Below are 22370 nucleotides of genomic sequence, written 5' to 3' on the forward strand. Positions count from 1 at the left end.
CGTGGGTGCAGAGACCCAAGGACTTGGGCCATCTTCTACTGCTTTCCCAGGCCATAGCAGAGAGCCGGATCAGAAGAGCAGCAGCCAGGACTCGAATCAGCACCCATTTGGGGAGCCAGGCAGCAGCTTTTACCTCTGTGCCACAGCACCAGCCCTGAAAACCTTGGTTTTAAATGTACCTTAAGATTTTATACCTGTAGTTCATATTTGAAAATCTTGATCAAAAAAAAAAAAAAAAGCTGGTAATTTTCCTCTTTTTTCTCTTGTGAGGAAACCTGTTGAGGGAAATGTGTTAGTGTGCTCATCAGGAACAGCAGCCCACATGGAGATTGGAGGTGCTGCTCTGGTTGTTAAGTGCCCACAGCTGACGTGTGTGTAAGACAGGCGAGAAGCTGTTGGTAGGCTGTAAGGCCAGTTCTCGCCTTTTAAGATCCCTTTGCGGCCTCTCACAGGGCGCGTATCACTCTGATAGTTACTGTAGTTTATACTGTAGTCGTGGAAGAACGGTTTAGAATGGAAGCTGTAACAAAGATGAATCCTATCGATTGATAAACTGAAAAAGTTCTCTACACGTGGGGTCTTGCAGCTCATGAACGCATTACAATAAAACCAGCAGAACTTGAGCGAGTGTTGAGGCTGTTGAGCCCCGAGTTCCCAGCGTCAGTCTGCAGGCAGGGTGTGAGAGGTTGGCGGCAGAGTGAGTAAGTGGTGAAAGTAGATCACAGAATCACCAGTTAAGATCAGTGAGTTCTCGGTCCCTGACTGTCGGAAGTTACATTCTGAGCTGTCTGTTACATCTGGGCTCTGCACCCCGGAAGTTACATTCTGAGCTGTCTGTTACATCCAGGGTCTGCACCCCGGAAGTTACATTCTGAGCTGTCTGTCACATCTGGGCTCTGCACCCCGGAAGTTACCTTCTGAGCTGTCTGTTGCATCCGGGCACGCCGGAAGTTACATTCTGAGATGTCTGTTATATCCTGAGCTGTCTGTTACATCCGGGCTCTGCACCCAGAAGGACGGCTGGGCCCTTTCCTGTCCCTTCCCCAGGAGCTGCTGCTTCCTACTGACCATGCTCCTTAAAGGAAGTCAGAGGCGCTTCATGGACCAAGACTCTTGGCTTCGTTGGCCTGGGTCAGGGCGGTGCACTAAGCAAGTCAAGGGGAAAGTCTGTACCCCCGAACAATGGGCGGCGTGCGGCAGCGGGCAGCTCAGCCCGTTTCTGGCTGGAGAGAGAATCGGAGGTGGAGACAAGATCTTCCCCGCAGAAGTCCAGCAGCCCGAGCACAGAGTGGGAGGAGAAGGTGGAAAGTCGGGTCCCTGCAGGTCTCTGTAGAACAAACGGGCCTTCTTTTTGACCCCCACCCCACCCCCACCCCCCACTCTGAGGGCAAGTCCCGCCCCATGGAGAGGCTCCCTTGCACCAGCCATAGCCTCGAAACACAGACGCAAGAGTGGCACTTAAAGACCCGCTGAGCTTGGAGAAAGTAGTCCAAGGGCAGAAGATAGACAAAACTTTGGGGGCCAGCGCTGTGGCACAGTGAGTTAAGCCACGTCTGCAGTGCCGGCATCCCAGATGGATGCCAGTTCGAGACCCAGCTGCTCCATTTCTGAACCAGCTCTGTGCTATGGCCTGGGAAAGCAGTAGAAGATGGCCCAAGTCCTTGGGCCCCTGCACCTGCGTAGGAGACCCGGAGGAGGCTCCTGGCTCCTGGCTTTGGATCAGCGCAGCTCCGACCATTGCGGTCAATTGGGGAGACCTATCTCTCTCTCTCTCTCTCTCTCTCTCTCTGCCTCTCTCTGTAACTCTTTCAAATAAATAAATAAATAAATAAATCTAAAAAAAAAAAAAATGACAAAGCTTTGGATTAAAAATGGGGTTTTAGAACCAGTCAGAGAACTATCCAGGAAAAATGACAGTAAAAGTCTTCCCTATCCAGCATCTGACAGGAGTTCTAGCCAACAAGGAAACAAGCAGGCGTCACACAGAAATGTTTCCCAGGACACGGTGATGTCAGGTCAGAAGGGCCTGTGTCTGCCGGGAGGAGATTCCGGCCTCTGGACTTCGCAGGTCGTCGGGGATAAAACTTCTCACTGTGGTCCTGGACGTGCAGCTTCCTAAAAACACCGGGGGAGATGGTGCCAAGCCCAGAATTCCTTACACACGTGGCTCTCCTGTCCAGACGTGCGAGAGCGGAGCCCTGGCTCCCGTGTGTGCAGGGAGCCGCTCTGTCTGAGGTCTTGGGCTCTTTCTGCAGAAGGCAGGTGGAACAGCGGCGGGCAGGGGCTGGGAGCAGCTGGTGGGGGCCTCAAGAGGGCTGTCTCCAGCAGTCGCACGTTCCGGGTGGAGTGACTGGAGCTGTGTCTGTCATTGGCTACCCCAAACAGTGGTATTCTTCCCAGGAAATGTGGCTTGGGAATTCAGGGAGGCCTAGCTGGCTTCTTCCAGCCCAGGATGTCTGGTCCTGTGGTCAAGCCGTGAGCCAGGACATGGTCACTAGAGAAACTGCTTCCAATGGGGTTCCTCATGTGGCTGCAGGCTGCGCCTGGGCGGCACAGGAGGCCCCGTTCCTTACCTCAGTTCTCTTCCATGGGCTGCCCAGTGACGTCAGAGCGGCAATGGCTCCCAGGTCCGAGAGGGAGATCGGGTAGAAGCTCCTACTTTTCATGGCTGGGCTTGGAGGCCAGAGAGATCGCCTCTGCCGTGCGTGTTACCCAGTCAGGGCAGCCTACGCTCCATTTGACGGGACCACAATGGACATGTTCAAACCACGACATAAACCTAGATGGTGTGGAGTACATTTTGTATTTAGCACAGAGGTCATGGTTTTCAATCCATAGACAAAGAAGCAATCCTGACATTCAGCCAAGCTCTGTATGAACGGTATATATGGTCACAATAATGTAAGCGTTTTCAGAATCAACCTGAAGTCGGGGTTGTGGGGCGGACGCCGGGTTCAGGTCCCCGTATTCTGCTTCTTACCAGCTGCGGCTCACACACACCCGGGGGCAGCAGCGCATGGCTCAGCTGCTTGAGTCCCTGCCCTGGGTGGGCGACCTGGATGGCATTCTGGGGCCCTGGCTGTGGTGGGCATGTGGGGAGGGAGCCAGTGGATGGGCGCACTCTGGCGCATGCTCTCTCTAGTAAACCTTTAGTAAATCAAGACTGTTGTGATCGCACAGTGGAAACGCTAACCTCGACAGGTTTGGACAGGGACTCTGACAGAGGTACCCGTACCTGTCAGACGGTTACAGTTTTCTTCCCGTTAAAAGAATTGACAACATTCACTGGAGCGTAAAAAGAGCATTTGGGCCACTACTCACCGACCGCCCAAGGCTGTACAGAACGGAGGAGGTTTGGGGGTGTCCGGCTCGTGGCAGTTAGCTGTGGGAAAGCTGGGTGGCGGGCGTCCCTTCCGCTCCAGGGCCTCACAGACCTCGGCCTTCTCCTCTCCCCTAGGTGGGCGGCATCAAAGACAAGGTGCTGGCGGCGCACAGGGCAGGGCTGAAGCAGATCATCCTCCCTCAGAGGAACGAGAAGGACCTTGAAGAAATCCCAGGCGGTGTGCGGCAGGGCTTGAGTTTCGTCCTGGCCAGCTGCCTGGACGACGTCCTGAACGCGGCTTTTGACGGCGGCTTTCCTGTCAAGACCAGGCCCGGCCTCCTGAACAGCAAACTGTAGCCCGGCTCGGCGCCGGAGGACGGAGGACGCCGAGGTCTGACGCACCGGGCGGTGCTGACAGGGCGATTATCTGCACACGGGGGCGAGCAGAGCGGCCCTGGGATGTGACCGTAATCGCAGCAGCGACGACCCTCACAGAGTGGCCGCTTAGAGAAACAAGGTGGCCATTTAATAAAAATGGGTAAAACAGCTCTTGTCCTGAATGAGGTCGTTCCTGTCCCTGGGCAGAGGCAGAGCGCGGGTTCTCAGTGCGCTCCCCAGGGCCTGTTCCGAGCGTGAATCCCGGGGCCGCCGCTGCAGTGGGGCGGCAGGTCAGGCCCCGGTTCTCCACACTGCACCCGCTCCTGCACCCGCGGAACAGTGGATCAGGGCTCAAGCGCTGGGTTCCCGCCACCCACCCGGCTGCAGTTCTGGCTCCTGGCTCCAGCCTGGCCCCGCCTCTGCTGTGGCAGCCACTTGGGGAGTGAAGCAGCAGTTGGAGATTGCCACTCTGCCTTTCAAGTAACTGAATCTTAACCTGCATCAGACCCGATGGGGGCGGGGCGGAGTCTGTTCTAAGATGTGCACCCGGTACCTGGTGCAGCCAGGTGCAGGGGCTGTCGGTTAGACGGTTCCCACGGCACACTTGTACACTTCATGGTGTCTGAAACCAGTCACTAGATACAGAGCCAGCGCTTTGTCCTTGTGCAAAATGAAGTGTTCGTGGAGGGAACCCTGTGATGAGGGCTCCACATCCCCGCAAGGTACCTCCTTACGTGCGGGAAGTCCCCCTCTTGGTGTGGGAATTTGTCTCCGTCCCCAGAAGGAGGCGCCCTCCATCCTGGAGTGCTCCCTATACCCGGAATCCTGATTCTGCTACCGACCTGTGATTCGGCCCAGGATACGGTAACTGTGAAGTCAGCGTCGCAGCTGTGATCTTCTGTCCGTTTTCCTCACCTGTGAAGTTCAGATGATAGGGATCGGGTGGGCTGATGTGACACGGCAGGTTGGCTACTACATGGAACGCCTGCATCCCTTGTCAGAATCCCACCTGCTCTGCTCCCAGCCCAGCTCCCTGCTGATGCGCCTGGGAGGGCAGCAGAAGGTGGCCCGAGGACCTGGACCCCTGCCACCCACGTGGGAGACCCAGGTGGAGATTCTGGCTCCTGGCTTCGGCCAGGCTCAGGCTATTGTGGCCATCCCGGGAATGAGGCAGCGTGTGGACGATCTCTCAGTCTCTCCCTCCTCACTCTGCCTTCGTGTGTGTGTGTGTGTGTACTAAACAACAGGTGCGGGCATTGTGGTCCAGCAGGTCAGGCTGAGGTTTGCAGCGCCCACATCCCATGGTGGAGCGCCAGCTCAAGTCCTAGCTGCTGTACTTCCAGTCCAGCTCCCTGCTGGTGCACCTGGGAGGCAGCAGATGATGGCCCAAGTAGTTGGGTCCCTGGCTCCCAGCTTGGGCCAGGCTGTTGTGGGCATTTGTGGAGTCAACCAGTGAATGGAAGATAGATGCTCTCACTCTCGCTCTCGTCCATCTCTTGTCACAGTGCCTTTCAAATAAATTCATATATCTTTCTTTAAAATGCAGCTAACATTAAGCAGTTTCTAATTATTATTACAACTAGTAATAGACCTCAGAATCTTACATTACAAGATAAGAACAGATTTGTGAAAACATTGTAGAATTTTCTGGATGAGAGTGAGGGCAGCAAGTTACCCAAAATACTGCGCTAGGATGTGCTGGTCAGATCTGTCTTGGTGTGAGCGCCAGGAGGAAATGTCCAGGCCTAGGGCTACAGTGGGAGAGGGGACATCAGGACACTTGAAAATACTGCACTTATTTTTTTAAAAGATTATTTTTTTATTTGACAGGTAGAGTTATAGACAGAGAGTCAGAGAAAGGTCTTCCTTCCATTGGTTCACCCCCGAAATGGCCGCCACGGCCGGAACCACACTGATCCGAAGCCAGGAGCCAGGTGCTTCTCCTGGTCTCCCATGCAGGTGCAGGGCCCAAGCACTTGGGCCATCCTCCACTGCACTCCCGGGCCACGGCAGAGAGGAGCAACCTGGACTAGAACCCAGCACCCATATGGGATGCCGGCGCCGCATGCAGAAGATTAACCACGTGAGCCACGGCACCAGCCCCCTGCACTGTCTTATCGCCCATATAACTGTCACCTCTGTTCCGTCATCTGGCAGGAGAGTGAGGGAAGCCAGGCTGTGACTGGTTGGCTCATTTTCAGCAACCCGAGGGAGCTAATCCGCACCCACACGGGCCTGTGTTGGCCCACGCAGCAGACTGGCAACAGAGGGCCCTCAAGCCTGTGGGGTCGTAAGTTTCCTCTTCCAGGGTCCCGAGCCAGCAGCTCTGCACCCGTCCAGAGGCAGCAGGGACATCTCTGTGCCCTGGGCAGCCTGCGGGCCACACTTAGCAGGATGGCTGTTTCAGGAGGGGCCATTGGTTGATTAAAATCTAAGCTCAACATTTTTTTTCCACTGGGGAAAATGCATACACAGTAGCATTTTAAATTAGCCACTGTTAAGTGTACAGTTCAGGGGCATCAGTTCCATGTGGTGCTGGCTCCCATCCCGTGCTCCCCTGGACGCCAGCACCCTGTGTCCTAGTCTGTGCCCAGGCTCTGAGCTGCATGGAAGTGGCGGCAGCTACGGCGTCTGGCTCAGTGCGTTGTCAGGGTTGAGCCTCGTCGTGGCTTGTCAGAATCCCACTGTGTGCCTCCGCCACAGGGGGCTCACCAGCCGTGCAGCTGCTTTACGAAGAATGCGATAAACAAGCATCTTGAGTCCCGGCTTTTTTAAACAGTTTATTTGAAACAGAGACAGAGATCTCCCATCTGCAGCCAGGCTCGGGCCAGGCCAAAGCCAGGAGCCTGGACCTCAAGCCAGGTCTCGTCAGGGGCCCAAGGAGGTGTGCTTGCAGGAAGCTGGAACTGGACGCAGAGCCTGGTCTCAAACCTCGCCCACTCTGGTACGGCTGTGGGCGTCCCAGCGTCTTGGCCCGGGCCCCTGCTTTTTATCTTTGTCTTCCAGTAGTTTTTTGAAGACCTCTCAAATGCATGGATTCCTGATTTCTTTGTCAAAATAAACTTTGACAGCTCATCTTCCACAAACGTTTGCAAGTGGGGCTGCTGGATGGGTGCCCGTGGCTGGTGTCCCCTAAAACCTGTGTGTGGAAACTCGGTCACCAAGGTGAAGCCCGCAGGGGCCTGGGTGGAGGCAGTGACCCAGCTCTTCCTCGCCCTGGCCCTGGCCTGCGTCCTGGAAGCCACGACTGGGCCTCCCTGGACAGTGAATCCGTCAGCACCCTGATCTCCGACCCGCGCCTCCAGAACTGCGAGAAATGAATCTCTGTTCTGGATCAACTACCCAGTGACAACACAGAGACAGTGTAAGTGCCGTTGTTTAACTTCTGGGGAACTGCTAAACTCTGCCCCTGCCACACGGGTAGACACTGTCCCCTGCTCCGCGTCCTGGCCAGCAGCCATGTTTGACAGCAGCCTCGGAACAGGTCTGATAGCATTTGCATTCACATTGCCCCAGAGACCAAGAGCGTCTGTTTCTAGCATTTTTTTAAATGTTACCCGAAGATTCCTTGTATCACAGTCAGCTACATTTTCTACTCCAAATGTTGACAATAAATTCTGATTCAGTAGGCATGGGCCTGAGGCCTTGGGATCTGTGGATCTAACCCGTACTCCAGTGCTTTTAAAACTCAGAGCAAGGGGCCGGCGCCATTCTCTGGCTTTCAATTAAATAATCTTTAGGTGCCGTTGCTGTGGCGCAGCAGGTTAACGCCCTGGCCTGAAGCGCTGTTATCTCACATGGGCACCGGTTCGAGACCCGGCTGCTCCACTTCCGATCCGGCTCTCTGCTATGGCCTGGGAAAGTACTGGAAGATGGCCCAAGTCCTTGGGCCCCTGACCCGCATGGGAGACCTCCTGGCTCCTGGCTTCAGATCGGCGCAGCTCCAGCCATTGTGGCCAATTGGGGAGTGAACCAGCAGATGGAAGACCTCTGTCTCTGCCTCTCTTGTTAATTCTGCCTTTCAAATAAATAAATCTTTAAAAAGGAAAAAAAAAAAAAAAGGCAGAGGCAGAGCTCCCCCAGCTGGCTCACTCCCTCAATGCCCACAGTGGCCCAGGCTGGGAACTCATTCCAGCTCTCCCACGCGGGTGGCACTGGAGCCATAACCTGCGGCTTCTCAGGGCCTGTGTAGCAGAAAGCGAATCAGTAGATCCAGGATTCACACCCAGGCACTTAGCTGTGTCTTAACCAGTGTCTTGATCACCCGGGGCTCCACTTTTTTGATGACTGAACCTTAAACCATAGATCCGTAGTCGCTGGATTCCACCTGCAAATACAGTGAGAAACGTCACCTGTTTGGTTGCCTGTTTGAGAACGTCCCCTCAGTTACCTGCTGAGTTCTTAATGAAGAAGAGGCGGCAGTGGGGACACACGGTTTCGTCAGGAGCGCTCCTGCCACCAGGAACACTGGCCTTTCACAGGAGCAGGGTGCCAAGGAGCCTCGTCCCCTGCACCCCAGCACTTGAGAGGCAGGGGATTCCACCTCCATGCCGGACACAGGGCTCAGTGCGGTCTCCCGGCATGAGCTGTGCGCAGGACACCGGTCCACGTCCGCGCGTGCAGTCAGCCACGCTGTCAGAGATGAAGCTGCCCAGAGCAGGGGGCTTGGTGTTCAGGAACCGCTGACTCAGGGTGAGCCGTGCTGTCAGCGGACTCGAGCCACAAAGAACGCCAACTAATTTTGCCAATCCCCTTTCCAAAGCCAAAGTTTATTTTAAATGAGATTATTAGAGGTAAATAGCAAGCAGGTTTTTTTTCCCAGTGAAGTAACATATTCAAAGTTCATGCTATTTTGACCAAAATGTAAAGTTGTACTTGAACCCTTAGCCCTGTGAAAATTTTATAGACTGCAGTCCAATTTACTGACTCATAGTCCAATACTAATATTCTCTTGTGCTTAGTGGATGGCAACAGAAAGCAACAAACCCAGGAAGCCAGTACTGAGCACATCTGGACAAAACAGCCAGCCAGTGAATGGCCACTGAGATGTCTTACAAGTTCTAACAAAAAGGCTAAATTCCAGACAAAGCTTTATTTGCAGTAAAAATTCAATTATTTAGAACATAAAGTTTGTACTTATTAAATAAGTCAATATTCAAAGTGTTTAATATTCTTAGACCTAATGAAAAAGTATTTCATATATATAAAAAAAAAACTTAGAGGCCAGCACTGTGGCAAAGCAGGTTAAATTTCCACATGTGGCACCATGGGTGCTGGTTCGAGTCCCAACTGCTCCACTTCCCACCCAGTCCCCTGCTTATGCCCTGGGAAAATTAGCAGAAGACCCAACTGTTTGGGCCCCTGCACCCACGGAGGAGACCTGGAGGAAGCTCCTGGCTTTGCCTAGCCCAGCCCCAGCTGTTGCAGCCATTTGGGGAGTGAACAAGTGGATGGAAGGACCCCCCCACACACACCAATGATGCATTCAAACAAAATAAATCTTTAAAAGAAAAATAGGCCGGCGCCGCAGCTCATTAGGCTAATCCTCCGCCTTGCAGCGCCGGCACACCGGGTTCTAGTCCCGGTCAGGGTGCTGGATTCTGTCCCGGTTGCCCCTCTTCCAGGCCAGCTCTCTGCTGTGGCCAGGGAGTGCAGTGGAGGATGGCCCAAGTGCTTGGGCCCTGCACCCCATGGGAGACCAGGATAAGTACCTGGCTCCTGCCATTGGATCAGCGTGGTGCGCCGGCCGCAGCGCGCCGGCTGCGGCGGCCATTGGAGGGTGAACCAATGGCAAAAAGGAAGACCTTTCTCTCTCTCTTTCACTGTCCACTCTGCCTGTCAAAAATAAATAAATAAATAAATAAATAAATAAATAAATAAATAAAAGAAAAATAAAAAAGGGCTGGCACTGTGGCATAGCAGGGAAAGTTGCTGCCTGCAGTGCGGCATCTCATATGGGCACTAATTCAAGACCTGGCTGCTCCACTTCCAATCCAGCTCTCTGCCGTGGCCTGGGAAAGCAGCAGAAGATGGCCCAACTCCTTGGGCCCCTGCACCCGCATGGGAGACCCAGAAGAAGCTCCTGGCTCCTGGCTTCGGATCAGTGTAGTTCCGGCCATTGCGGCCAATTGGGGACTGAAACATCGGATGGAAGACCTCTCTCTCTCTCTTTCTCTGCCTCTCAAATAAATCTTTTTTTAAAAAAAATAACTTGGGGTCAGCACTGTGGCACAGCAGATTAAGCCTCTGCCTGATGTGCTGGCATCCCATATGGGCACTGGTTCCTGTCCTGGCTGCTCCACTTCCAGTGCAGCTCCCTGCCTGTGACCTGGGAAAGCAGCAGAGGATAGCCAAAGTGCTTTGGGAGATCCAGAGAAACTCCTGGCTCCTGATTGGCCCAGCTCTAGCCATTGTAGTCATTTTGGGAGCGAACCAGCAGATGGAAGACCTCTCTCTCTCTCTCCCTGTCTCTCCCTCTGTCTGTAACTCTGCCTCTCAAATAAAAAAAAAAAAAAAAAAAAAAGCTTTTGAGGTCCAATTCTAACAATCATCAGAGAATAGAAAGTGAAAGACTTTAAACCAAATCCTAATCTGCTTACACTTTCATCAGCGAGCCTATTCAATTTTCAGTAAATACATTATTTGTCAGAAAGGTCTTGGAGCTGGGTTAAGGCCCAGGAAGCCGTCTGGTTCAGTAGGACACGTAGGCTGGGGTGCGAGGCACGGCCACACACGCAGACAGCACAGGTAGTCACTCAATGCCCTGAGCAGTGGCGAGCACTCATCCCTCTGAACAAGGCTACACAGAAGCTAAGGGGCACGGGGGTCAAATTTAATCCAGGCAGTGGAAGCTCCAACCCAGAGTGCCCCCGCCGAGTTTCAGCAGGTGCTCAGGACGCACTGGGCTGGATTTTCCTTGGATACACTCGGATACGTGCAGCTTCTGGTAAGCCGTCAAAGCAAAGCAGTGAACATACATCCACAGTGGGCACTGTTCGGACCGTCAGTCCCTTCTCATTTAAGGTGTACACATCTACGCGTGTGGTTGGGGTTCACTCTCTTCGTTCCATTATCTTCTGATCTTAGTCTGGTCCATTCTAACGGAGCAGTCACAGCCAGCCCCACCCCACCGCACCCTCCGGGGATAATTAATTGGAAGTAGAGTTTCTTAAACTGGGTTACTCACCAATTCTACTCAGGAATCAGCAGGAAAACTCTACCATGAGCAGAATCACAGACGCTCCTGACTACAGAGCCTCTTGCCCTTGGAGAGGCAAGGAAGGTGTAAACATTTTGCTTTTTTGAGAGGCGGAGAGAAGACACGTGCAATGCCTGCAACGGATTGGGCTAGGGCTGAAGCTAGGAGCCGAGCCCAGACTTCAACTGAGTGGCAGGGCGAATACCTGAGCCACCAACTGCCGCCTCCCAGGGCATACATTAGCAGGAAGCTGGAATCAGGAGCAGAGCCAAGACGCACACCCGGGGCCTCCAACGTGGGGGGTAGGCCACTATCTGTGGTGAGCTGTGCTAGCAGCAGCCGCCTGGGGGCCGCCACTGTGGTGCAGCGGGTGAAGCCACCGGATGCAGCACCAGCATCCAACTCCCTGGGAAAGCAGAAGATGGCCCAAGTGCTTGGGAGACCTGGCTTCAGTGGCCATTCGGGGAGTAAACCAGTAGATGGAAGATCTAACTCTCCCTTCCAAATAAATTATCTGTAAAAAACAAAGAAAAAAAAAGCCACTTGTGTAAAGTTCCAAGTGTGCAGAAACGTGGGTCTTTTAAAGTCACACACAATAAAAATCAAAGCAAAACTGTTCACTGAACTGACCCATGATTCCATTCAACAAGACCAATTCAAGTTCAGAATATACGAGGAAAACCAATGACAGAGCATCCCTACACCTGTTCCTCCCAACTCGTGAAAGGGGCAGGGCCACGAACAGGACAGAGTACTCACCTCAACGGAAGCAATGTAAGTTAGGCCTCACAGGTCTCACAAGGGCCGAGAGATGTGACCAGGAATGTGAAGACTTGAACAAAGGCACAGGTACCAGCCTCACCAGCTGTCAACCCCAGTGTGCTTTACACGGTAGCAACAGGTTGCAGTGCTACTCTGGGACCTCTCCCAAAAACCGTGTTGAAAGTATTCAGCCCCTGGGGCCGCACTGTGGTGACCCCCGGCATCCCATGAGGACCGGTTCCTAGTCCCAGCTGCTCCACCTCCGGCCATGCTCCCTGCTAGTGCAGCTGGGAAAGCAGTAGAAGATGGCCCAAGTGCTTGGGCCCCTGCACCCACGTGGGAGACCAGAAGAACTCCTGACTCAGTAAACCGCAGATGGAAGACTGATCCATGTCTCTCTCTGCCTTTCCTCCTTACTCTGATTCAAATGAATTGAAATGAATCTGTAATAGTAGTGCTTTCAAATTTGTATAAGTATAAAGCCTGGGGCCAGAGCTGTGGCACAGCAGGTTAAGGCCCTGGCCAGAAGCGCTGATCCCATATGGGTGCTGGTTTGAGTCCCGGCTGCTCCACTTCCAATCCAGCTCTCTGCTATGGCCTGGGAAAGCAGAAGATGGCCCAGGTCCTTGGGCCCCTGACCTGCGTGGGAGACCCAGAAGAAGCTCCTGGCTCCTGGCTTCGGATCGGCGCAGCTCCGACTGTTGCAGCCATCTGGGGAGTGAACCAGCAGATGGAAGAACACAAGCACTTAAAAAAAGTTTTGGAAAAACAGAACTAAAAGTTTATTTTGGTGCGGAAAGCTTTGTAAATTCATGGAGTTTTTCATAACATGCATTTCCCACGAGCTCTTGAAGAACCCTCATACCATCAGTAAACACACAGAGATGGCTACAGGTTATTTATAAATAGCCAAAAAACTTACCCAGACCAAGAAACCAGTCAACAGGAAGCCAGCTAAAGTTATACTGAATCCTCACAAGTTACCAAAAATAGTGTCTTTATTAACACAGTGCTGGAAAATGCTCAGATGATCACATTGTGTGACAATAAAATCCCACAATCCTAATATTTTTTCAAAATAAATGTGCATAAGCACATGTATACACACAGAAAGGACTGGCAAAGTAAAAACGCCAGTCACCCAGGGGCAGGCATTCGGCCTGGAGGCTTAAGACTGCTCCTATCTCTTGGCAGGTGCTTTTGTTTGAGTCCTGGCTCAGCTTCTATTCCAGCTTCTCACACACCCTGGGGGGCCACAGATGGCTCTAGCAGTAATTGGGTTCTGGATACCCGTCCAGGAGACCTGGATTGGATTCCTGGTTCCTGAATGGCCTAGCCCAGCCCTATCTACCATGAGCATCTGAGAATGATCTATCTGCCTGCCTACCTTTCAAATAAACAAGTAAAACTAAAAGTTTTCTAATCTTACTCATCTCTGGAGAATGGGAGCACGGATCCCTATCGTGTGTGGCATTTTCTAACTGCCGAAGTCTATGCAGTGAGCAGATAGTAAACCACAAAATGACTTCCATGAGCACACTCAATACAGTAAATGAAGAATAAAAGCTCTTCTAAACATGTGTGCTAACAGAAATTAACCTTGATCTACAAGGCTGGCTGCACCATTCTTTCCTGCCTGTACAGGCTCACGTTAGAACCTAACATTTTCAAATCATGCATATGCAGAGAAGAGACCACACAATCTTCTTGCCTGAAGAGTTACTCGGTTACCCAGAACCAGTGGCAGGATCAGGAGGGAAACCCAAATCAATTTTCATTGACTTTCTAGGCTTTGTGGCTCCATTAAAACCAGAAAATAAAATTTCCTTTGGCCATTCAGATGGCAATTTCAGAATCTTGCCCTGTGCCTCAGGGTAACTATCTCCAGTTAACTGTATGAAACCAGTTAAAGGCATACAGTAGCTAACATTTGTCAGATGCCTGGGCTATACAAAGCCTAACTGTAGGCAACTTAGGTTAGGTATCCACTGACCTGTTCGTGGGAGCTGTCCCAGGAGAAGCCCACCTTACACACTGGAATCTGGGGCTCAAAGTCACGCACTGCTAAGTGGGGCAGAGCCAAGACTGGCACACAGGTAGCTGGCAGCCTGGCTCCGAGCCAAGTCTCAACAATCAGCTATGAAATACTAAACGCACTTTTGTTCCCTAAAGGGGAGAAAGGGAGTATTTTAAGTGGTGGCTGTTCTTACGGAGGCACAAGAAGCAGGCAGCGTGCAGGGGAGGGTGAGAAAGTATGGCTGTGTCTGGAGGCCACGCGGCTGAGCGCCAGCTGCATCACGCTGCCTGCCTGAGGCGGGGCGGGGCAGGACGGCAGCGGGGCAGGGCGGCAGCGCGCCCGGGCCTCACCAATCTTACAGCTAAAGCAGACACATTAAGAGTTTTCCGTTTGCCAGATATTCTTTTAATGAGAATTATAAAAGACCAAAAACATATTTTTTGCAAACTGTCTTTTTTAAACAAATGATTTACTTTAATTACAAACACTGTATGTGACGATGCCTTCTTTTTGCAAAACCAATAAATACAAGAACAAATTTTGAACATGTGATCATGTGATTTGTCTACAATATTTGGAAAAGAAAAAAAAAAAAGCCTGATTTTCAGTATTTATATGAATCAGAATGCATTCCCTAACTTGTATATAGGACTCAAATGGAGACGAAGTAGTGAGTGCGAAAAGGAGAGAAAAGACCATCTCGTGGCTGCTTGGGTGGCTTCTGACGGGTTTCCCAATGTTCCCTTTCCTCTGGGAACGCCTGTCTTCACCAAGCAGCTGATGAAATGTGTCTGCTAAACTGACGAATGGGGAACGAGAACGTACCCCGAACACAAACTTCACCATAAACAGTTATCAGGGCAGGAAGACACTGACTTTAAAAGGTACCCAAAAAAGTGAGGAAAACCTGAATTACAGAAAAGAAAGTTTATTTAATGAAAAACTAGAATTAATAAAAATTAGCAAATATACACACACAAGGAAACACAGCAGCACTATGTATTGACTCACAAAGGGGAAAAAGCAGTGGTCCAAGACCACTCAGATGGCTTGTCAGTTAGGGAAACACACACACACACACACACACACAGACACACGCAATAACAGAAGAAACAGAACAACAAAACAAAAACCAGTATTTTTCAACAATACAATCAATCTACAACAAACACAAAATTCAGAATTATTTTACAATGCTTCCTTTCTTAATACAAAAGATGCCCATCTTGGGTGTATATATATATATTTTTCAGTGGTTTACTGTTGACTTATTTTTAAATATATTAGTGTTACTACATGCAACTGTTTCCTGTATTTAACAGCCTTTCTTTTTATTTACCTTCATGTGTCTAGTTTCCACCTGCCCAAAGAGTTTCAGGTTGGCAGGCAGTCGGGTGCCTTGCTCTCTGTGAAACTGAATGCAACAGTTTTAAACACTGGCCAGAAAACGCTTGATTGCCATTTCAACACATGGAAATCGTTACATTGATGCCTAAGTTGCCATTTTCTGCGAAGAGCTGTGCGATGCTGGTGTCGAAGACTAGGCAGTCACTGTTCATGATGGCTGTCGCAATTCCCTCATGAATAGACCGAGGAGTCGCCTCCCAAGTCAATCGTCGCCTGTGCCCATTTAGCTCAAGTCGATAAGCAAAATTTTCAGCTTGCTTGCGTGTTCCTATCAGCTGTACAATTGCAAAGAACTGCTGGTGACCATCATATTTTTCCTGTTTCTCCAAGACTAACATGAAGTGAAAGCCGAAACAGGACTGCATCATCACCCAGTCAACAGCACCAGGAAGGTTAATGTCTGTAGCAAGGAAAACTATATCCTCTCCCTGAAGGGTTGTAATGGACTTGTGCTGATGCATCAGATGGGGCATTACAGCGTCCAGAGAGCCCTGCCATTTACAGGAAGCACCAGGGCACGGACAGGAGTACGGCCTAAACTCACACAGCTCTTCGTGGTCTGCTTTCTCTGTGTGTGGCAGAGTTATTTCACATCCAGACGAGGCATATTTACAAGGGAAAAGTACTGAATTGGCCACCTTCTCCATAGCCAAGTTGCGAATGGATCCCAGTGGGCCCCGGCAAGTTGGACAACATGTGAGCTTTGGGCGACAGTTGCTACAAACGAGATGGCCACTCTGACACTGAAGAATGGGTGGCAACACATAGTCAAAGCAGACCGGACACTCAAAAAGACTCGCCAAGTCATTGTTGGACGCGGTCGTGCCCGTCAGGGCAGGCACCCTCTGCGACGGCGGGCACTTCGAGGTACCAGTCGGTAATGCAGTAGCAGTCTGACGGCTCATTTCTGCAATAAAAAATAAATAAAAAGTAAAAGGAGGCAGGAGAAAAATTACAACTTTTTACTTACTATATCAGTAACTTTTACAAGCCAGAAATACTTTAAGCTTCATGCAAAATTTATTGTGAGCAAAAATAAAAAATAGAATTAAAAACAAAACATAAATGACACTAAATGTGCATTTTGATTATTAGCAGTTGTAAGTTATACACCATTTTCAAAATGTTCTAGAACATAATTAGACACCACCCCCCCTTTAAAAAACAGTGCTAAGAATTGTCTTTAATGGGAGTAAGAAATGCTGAAACAGAAAATGAGCCATAAGCAACCAGGAGACGCTGTGTGAGCAGCCTACATCCAATCAGAGCTGTTGTGACTGCCACTCCACCCCCTCTCTGATATTCCTCTATCTGTTTCTTTCTGATTCCGAGACAGCTGTGAACAGCTACATATGGGGAGAGTTACAGCAGGGCACTACAAAAATTTCATGGAAAATGTATTAAAAGGTAACATTATTTCAGTGCAAAAGATGTTGAAATCCTTGTATACAATGAATCTTCAAAATGCTCATGGAGGGGCCAGCAGTGCTGTGGCTTAGCAGGTGAAGCCGCCGCCTGCAATGCCGGCATCCCATATGGGCACTGGTTTGAGTCCTGGCTGCTCTTCTTCTATCCAGCTCTCTGCTATGGCGTGGGAAAGCAGTAGAAGATGGCAAAAGTCCTTGGGCCCCTGCATCCACGTGAGAGACCTGGAGGAGGCTCCTGTCTCCTGGCTTCAGATCAGCACAGCTCCGGCCATTGCAGCCAATTGCAGAGTGAACCAGCAGATGATAGACCTCTCTCTGACTCTCCGTTTCTCTCTGCGCAACTCTTTCAAATAAATAAATCTTTAAAAAAAAAAAATGCTCATGGAAATGTGTTGAGAAAAAAACTACACAGATTTCAAAAAACTTGTGCCAATATATACTTATCTTTTAATTTCATTTTCCAGGAACATTTTTTAAGTACCCTTGTGTAGTTCAAATGCCATGGGATCATCTGCACTGACATTAACTCTTCCTAACGGTGAATAGTATCTGCTCTGGAGGTTTATTTTGGGGACAGAAGAAGGGGGCCAAGGAGAAACACCTGCTACCATCCTATTAACTAAGTCTTCTCCCAAACCATTATCCACTAGGTTATCAGCGCCCACCTCAAGAATGAGGGGGAAAAAATGGAAGATCATCCTCAAAAGTTTTGATTCTGCAGTCCAGAGAAAAGTACGTCATTCTGTTCTTCCATTCCACAATACAGATCAGATATAATGCACAAGGGGAAGGAGCAGAAAGGAAGGTAAAGGAGAGGAATCAAAGTCCCACTTGACACACAGAACACTGGGGACGGGGCAGGTGGGCAACAGGTAAAGGTTTGCAGTGGTGAGGAAACAGTCTTGAGCAGGATGATAAACATTATGTAGCAGGTAAATGATCAACAATGGCACTAACTACTCAGGCTGAACCAAATGTAAACAAAACAAACATCTTTTCCCAGGAATCTACCTTTGCTGGGTATGGCACTATTTGTGTTAGGAGTAACAAAAGAATCCTTCTGTTGATGTTCTAAGGTTGCATTCCCAATCACTATACTAAGCCATAGTTCTACAAAGTTAAAGCCTCAGATTTAAAGCTTTCTCTCGATTATAATCAGGATTCTGTAGCAAAGAACTTAACTTTTAGGGAAGGATGTCAATTACTAATGTGGCCAAGTAAATGCAATTTGGGTATTTACCAATTTGATATACTTAAACCCAGACTAACTTTGAAACAGAAAAACTAAACCAAAAGGGATTAGTTCCTTTGTCACTAAAGGAGCATTCTAAAGTTCAAAGAGAAGCAAAAACATATCAGACTTCCAGCACTACATGGCTCATCCTAGAGAGGTACAGGGACATGAAGCAAGGCCATCAGAAGGCCTGTGTAACCCAGGTGTTCTGTCCCTGGAGAAAGGGGACAGAGGAGCTCTCCTGGAATGCAGTTTCCCTGAGTAGAGTCTTTGTGCAAAGGATGAGCCATCCATTCCACGTCACCTGTGAAACAATGGGCTTTAGCCCTGCCCAAGCACCTCATCTCTGTATGCTTTCTGCTTATTTCAGGATCCAGTTTACACTGCTCACTAAAGTCAAAAAAATAATTGGAAAACAGTTCCTTAAGCGCAAAACATCTTAAGCTACCAATGCCTCTCAAAGCAGCTAACCACAAAGGGTGGTTTGTATTTAACATAATACAGCTACTGAGCAAGAAAACCACTTTTGTTTGCTGTTTCTTGACCTAGCAATACATCTTTATTATCGAGAGTTCAGGCTCCCGTGACGATATCTTTATTTTGTAGAATGTAGAAATCACATTTGGATTCCTATTCCTGGTATGAAAAACAAGTGGAGTGCAGCCGGTCACTGTGTATGCAGGTATTACAAGGCAGCGACTGCGAACCTCCCAAAGCTCCAAGGCACAACCCAGGTGGAGCTGGAACAAGCACAGGAATCCCAGCCAGAGAGCAGGCCCTGCAGCGGCAGCCATGGGCAGCCCCGTGCAAGTCTGATCTCAACAGAGAAAGTACAGCAGCTCAAATGAAACGTCACTGCAAAGCCCAGAAAGAGCTGCGATATGCACAGCCATTCCCTAAGCCAGTCAGTCCACAGAATCACAGCTTTCAAATTTGTTCCAGCAACCCAGTCTCTTCATGCCAATACCTTTTCTCTTCCTTGTCCTACCCGCTGGGAAACATGTGAGCAAGACTCCCCTCCAGGAGTACAGAAAAGGTAGGGTGGGCTTTCCGGTCATGAGAAGTCAGGCAGCACATCGCGTGTCCCCAAGAAGCCAAGACAATCTGTAACAGAGGCCCCTTAGGATCCAACGCACAGGAGACTCAAATCCGTGTGAGGTCAGGCTCCATACATCCCAGCCGCTCACTTCTCAGAAGCACCACACTGGAGGTGGAGAAATGAAGCCTTTCCGCCCCAGGAGGTGACCACACCTCCCCGTGAGCTCAAATTCGCCTGCGTCTCCAAAAATGGGAGCCATGGCTGAGCTGTCCTCCTCCGAGCCCTAAGCATTCGTCGGCCTCCCAAGTTTGCCTTCTCCGGATTCACAAGCTGGGCTCCCGCCACGCTCGGGTGAAGGCCGGGGCTGCACCCGGGAGAGTCTTCTGCAGCCGCTCCTGGGTCAGGGGGCAGGGGCCCAGGCCCGGGCCGGGGCAGCCTGCTCCCACCCAGAGCGCCAGGGCTGGCCCAGGGCTCGCCGCGCCCAGGGCGGCGGCTGCCTTCCCGGCGGGGCGGGGCGGGGCGGGGCCGGGCTGCCCGAGGGCGGGGCTCCGGCCCAGGGCCGTCCCACCGCTGGCGGCAGGCCGGGGCAGCTCTGCCGCGGCCCGGGCCCTCGCGCTCCAGCCTTTCCGACAGTTAATTTTAGGCTGAACCATGTTTCTGAGGGGTCAGAACAGTGCAATACGGTTTCAATCCAAGAGCTACACAGAGTGGGAAATTGCGTCCAGACTAGCGCTCCTGGCACGCATTATCCTTCCAAGTGAATCGTGTGAACTCACATCTACTACAGTATTTGCCAGGCATGAACTACCAAATCTCCTCAATTCAAACTCACGTCTCCGCGTCTACCCTGTGGGCAGCCTATTTTATACTCCCTTCTCTGTCAGACTGCAGGGAGAGCAGCAAACACACGCAAGCCACATTAAACTCCTCTCAACCTCCAAAGAGATCGGTTCTCTCCCACCCTGGGAAAGCCGTCTTAAACAGCCTCATTAAACTCCGAATGGCTTGTTTTGTTTTTAAACAAGCATTACCCTTGCCCCAATAAAGTCCTGTGGGCCTCAGATTTGCATTGCATCAGCTACCACTTTCAGAGGTTTAACCTGTCATTACATCATGCTCAGGGCAGCCTTTAAGCTCGGCAAGGGCTGGCGCTGAGGAGCAAGCTCAGTTCAGTGAATTGTAGATTATCCTCCTTTCCACAGCAAGTTTTAGCTCTAATCACTTCCCCACCCTATTAATGTCCTGTGTTCAATCACCTCAACCTCATTTTAATTAGGCTACACAAACAGCAGGAACAGAAATACAAGTGTAACTGAAAATAGGTACTGTCTGGCCCACAGCAGATGTAAATTACTAGGATCCGTATTTTTACTTTCTAATACCTACTCATTCTAGATTTTCAGTTTCTACAGCCAGGAGACTTCACAAATATTTCGGCAGTGAAGCTCTTCCAGAAGAATTGAGAGAGAACCCAAATGCATAAACAGCAAGTAAAGAGGAAGACAGATTATCCACAAGCAAAAAATATTTTTCACTGTTTGCCAAACCCTCAAAGGATGATACAGAGCCTTACAACACAGTCTGAAAATCAGTCATCTACAGACAAACCCTCAGGGTTCATAACTGAGTCACGCAGTGGAGCGCAGTGTTCCAGAGTCATCCTCAAACCCAGGCTCCCTTACTCGCTCAAACATGGACACTTCTAGCCCGGAATGTGTTAACATGGGCAACCTGAAGGTAGTACATATTTCAAATATTCAAGTATACACCTGAGCTCACTTCCTGAGACCAACTAGACACTGAGGACTGGCAGATTCTATATACTTAGTTAGACTCATACAGGTCATCAACTGTGTCTCCAACAACCAACCACCATTCAACTAATTTTTAACCCACTCAACCTCATTTCTCGACTAGGTAGAATGATTATTAACACTGGTTTCACAAAGAACTAAATACATCACAAAAATTACATTTCACTAAGATAAGTCCACAGACTCCAAAATTATCAAAAATCTGTAACTTAGCAAGAGTATATCACTACGCACACTTCCGAAAACCTACATCTCAAGCCTAGTTTGGTATACAGTTTTAATAGACCCTGGGGACAATGTAGTGGCACAGTGGGTTAAGCCACCTCCTGCAATCCCAGCACTGAACACTGAACACAGTGGTTCTCCAATCCCAGCCTTTCCACTTCCTATCAGATGCTTGGACCCCTGCTACCCACTCAGGAGACGCGGATGGGGTTCCCAGCCCAGTTTTAGTTGTTATAGCCGTTTGAGGAATGAACAAACACGATCAAAGATTTCCATGTGTGTGCACTCATCTCCCCATCTCTAACTCTGCTTTTTCTAAAAAAAAATTTTTTGATGGAGCCAGCACTGTAGTATAGGTTAAGCATCTGCCTTCAACGCCAGCACCCCATATAGGCACCGGTTCAAGTCCCAGCTGATCCATTTCCGATCCAGCTCCCTGCAAATGCACCTAGGAAAGCAATGGAAGATGGCCTTATGGGCGCCAGTCTGAGTCCCAGCTGCTCCACTTTCAGTCCATCTCTGTGCTGTAGCCTGGGAAGGCAGTGGAAGATGGTCCAACTCCTTGGACCTCTGCACCCATGTGGCAGTTGGGAGACCCACAGGAAGGTCCTGGCTCTTGGCTTCAGACTGGCCCAGCTCTAGCTGCTGTGCTATCTGGGGAGTGAACCGGCAGATGGAAGTTCTCTAAATCTCCCTCTCTCTCCCTCTCTGTAACTCTGCCTTTCAAATAATTAAATCTAAAATAAATAAAGGCAAAGACAACATTTCTTAAAAGATTTAGTTATCTGAAAGGCAGAGTGAGAATGAGAAAGAGAAAAGACCTCCATCTGATGGTTTATGCCCCAAAAGGCCATAACAGCTAGGGCTGTGCAAGGCTAATCCAGGAGCCAGGAAAACCATTCGGGTCTCTCACAGGGATGGGAGGAACCTAAGCACGTGGGCCATCTTCTGCTGCTTTCCCAGGCACATCAGTAGAAGCTGCATCGGAAGCAGAGCAGCCAGGACTTGAACCAGTGCTCTCACATGAGATGTGGGCATCAGAAGCAGAGATTTAACTCACTGCATCACACCAGATCTAGAACAAATTGAACAATCAACTTTTAATTTTCAGAAGTGTAGCAAAGCAATGAGGAATTTTCAAAAAAAATTTTTGCCCTAAAGCACCTGTTTTCCTGCAGATAATTTCAATAACTGCAGCTATGGGAAGAAAGTTATGAGGCTAGTAAAATGGATGATCTGAAGTAAGGAAAAACCCAGGCAGCTCATGGACTGCCAACAACTCCCAAACTTTACTTATCAGGTAAAGGTCCTGACAGAGTGCTATAAAAATACAAGTTTAAATAAAGGCAATGGCACAGTAAATAAGAAAAAATGCAAATCCTAACTAATACATATAAAAAGAAAAATATATTAGCTTTTAAATTCCAAAGCCAGAGGCTGGTACTGTGGCACAGGTTAAGCCTCCGCCTGCAATGCCAGCATCCCATATAGGCACCTGTTTGAGTCCTGGCTGCTCCACTTTTCATCCAGCTCCCAGCTAATGCACC

The 22370-nt window shown here is 49.9% G+C and overlaps 2 protein-coding genes across 6 annotated transcripts in view; one reads left to right on the forward strand and one right to left on the reverse strand.

Moving 5' to 3' along the window:
- LONP2 (lon peptidase 2, peroxisomal) overlaps positions 1–3868 on the forward strand; it is a 107762-nt gene extending 103894 nt beyond the window's left edge. For both annotated transcript variants that reach the window (XR_016224841.1, XM_002721344.6), the window contains one exon: positions 3458–3868. Coding sequence is in view for 1 of the 2 variants with exons in the window: in XM_002721344.6 (XP_002721390.3) it covers positions 3458–3679 (222 nt within the window). In the remaining variant the exon portion in view is untranslated. The remainder of the gene's footprint in view (positions 1–3457) is intronic.
- A 10191-nt stretch (positions 3869–14059) lies between these two features.
- SIAH1 (siah E3 ubiquitin protein ligase 1) overlaps positions 14060–22370 on the reverse strand; it is a 30406-nt gene continuing 22095 nt past the window's right edge. For 3 of the 4 annotated variants that reach the window (XM_051833889.3, XM_070063164.2, XM_089319356.1), the window contains exon 2: positions 14060–15991. In XM_051833889.3, coding sequence (XP_051689849.1) covers positions 15141–15989 — 849 coding nt within the window. In that variant the 5' untranslated portion in view covers positions 15990–15991 and the 3' untranslated portion in view covers positions 14060–15140. Of the gene's footprint in view, positions 15992–18712; positions 18850–22370 lie in introns of all 4 variants that reach the window. The other variant, XM_089319357.1, reaches the window with a different exon arrangement.

Source organism: Oryctolagus cuniculus, chromosome 18 (assembly GCF_051225735.1).
Source record: "Oryctolagus cuniculus isolate XC-2025 breed Fujian yellow rabbit chromosome 18, ASM5122573v1, whole genome shotgun sequence".
Classification (NCBI taxonomy): domain Eukaryota; kingdom Metazoa; phylum Chordata; class Mammalia; order Lagomorpha; family Leporidae; genus Oryctolagus; species Oryctolagus cuniculus.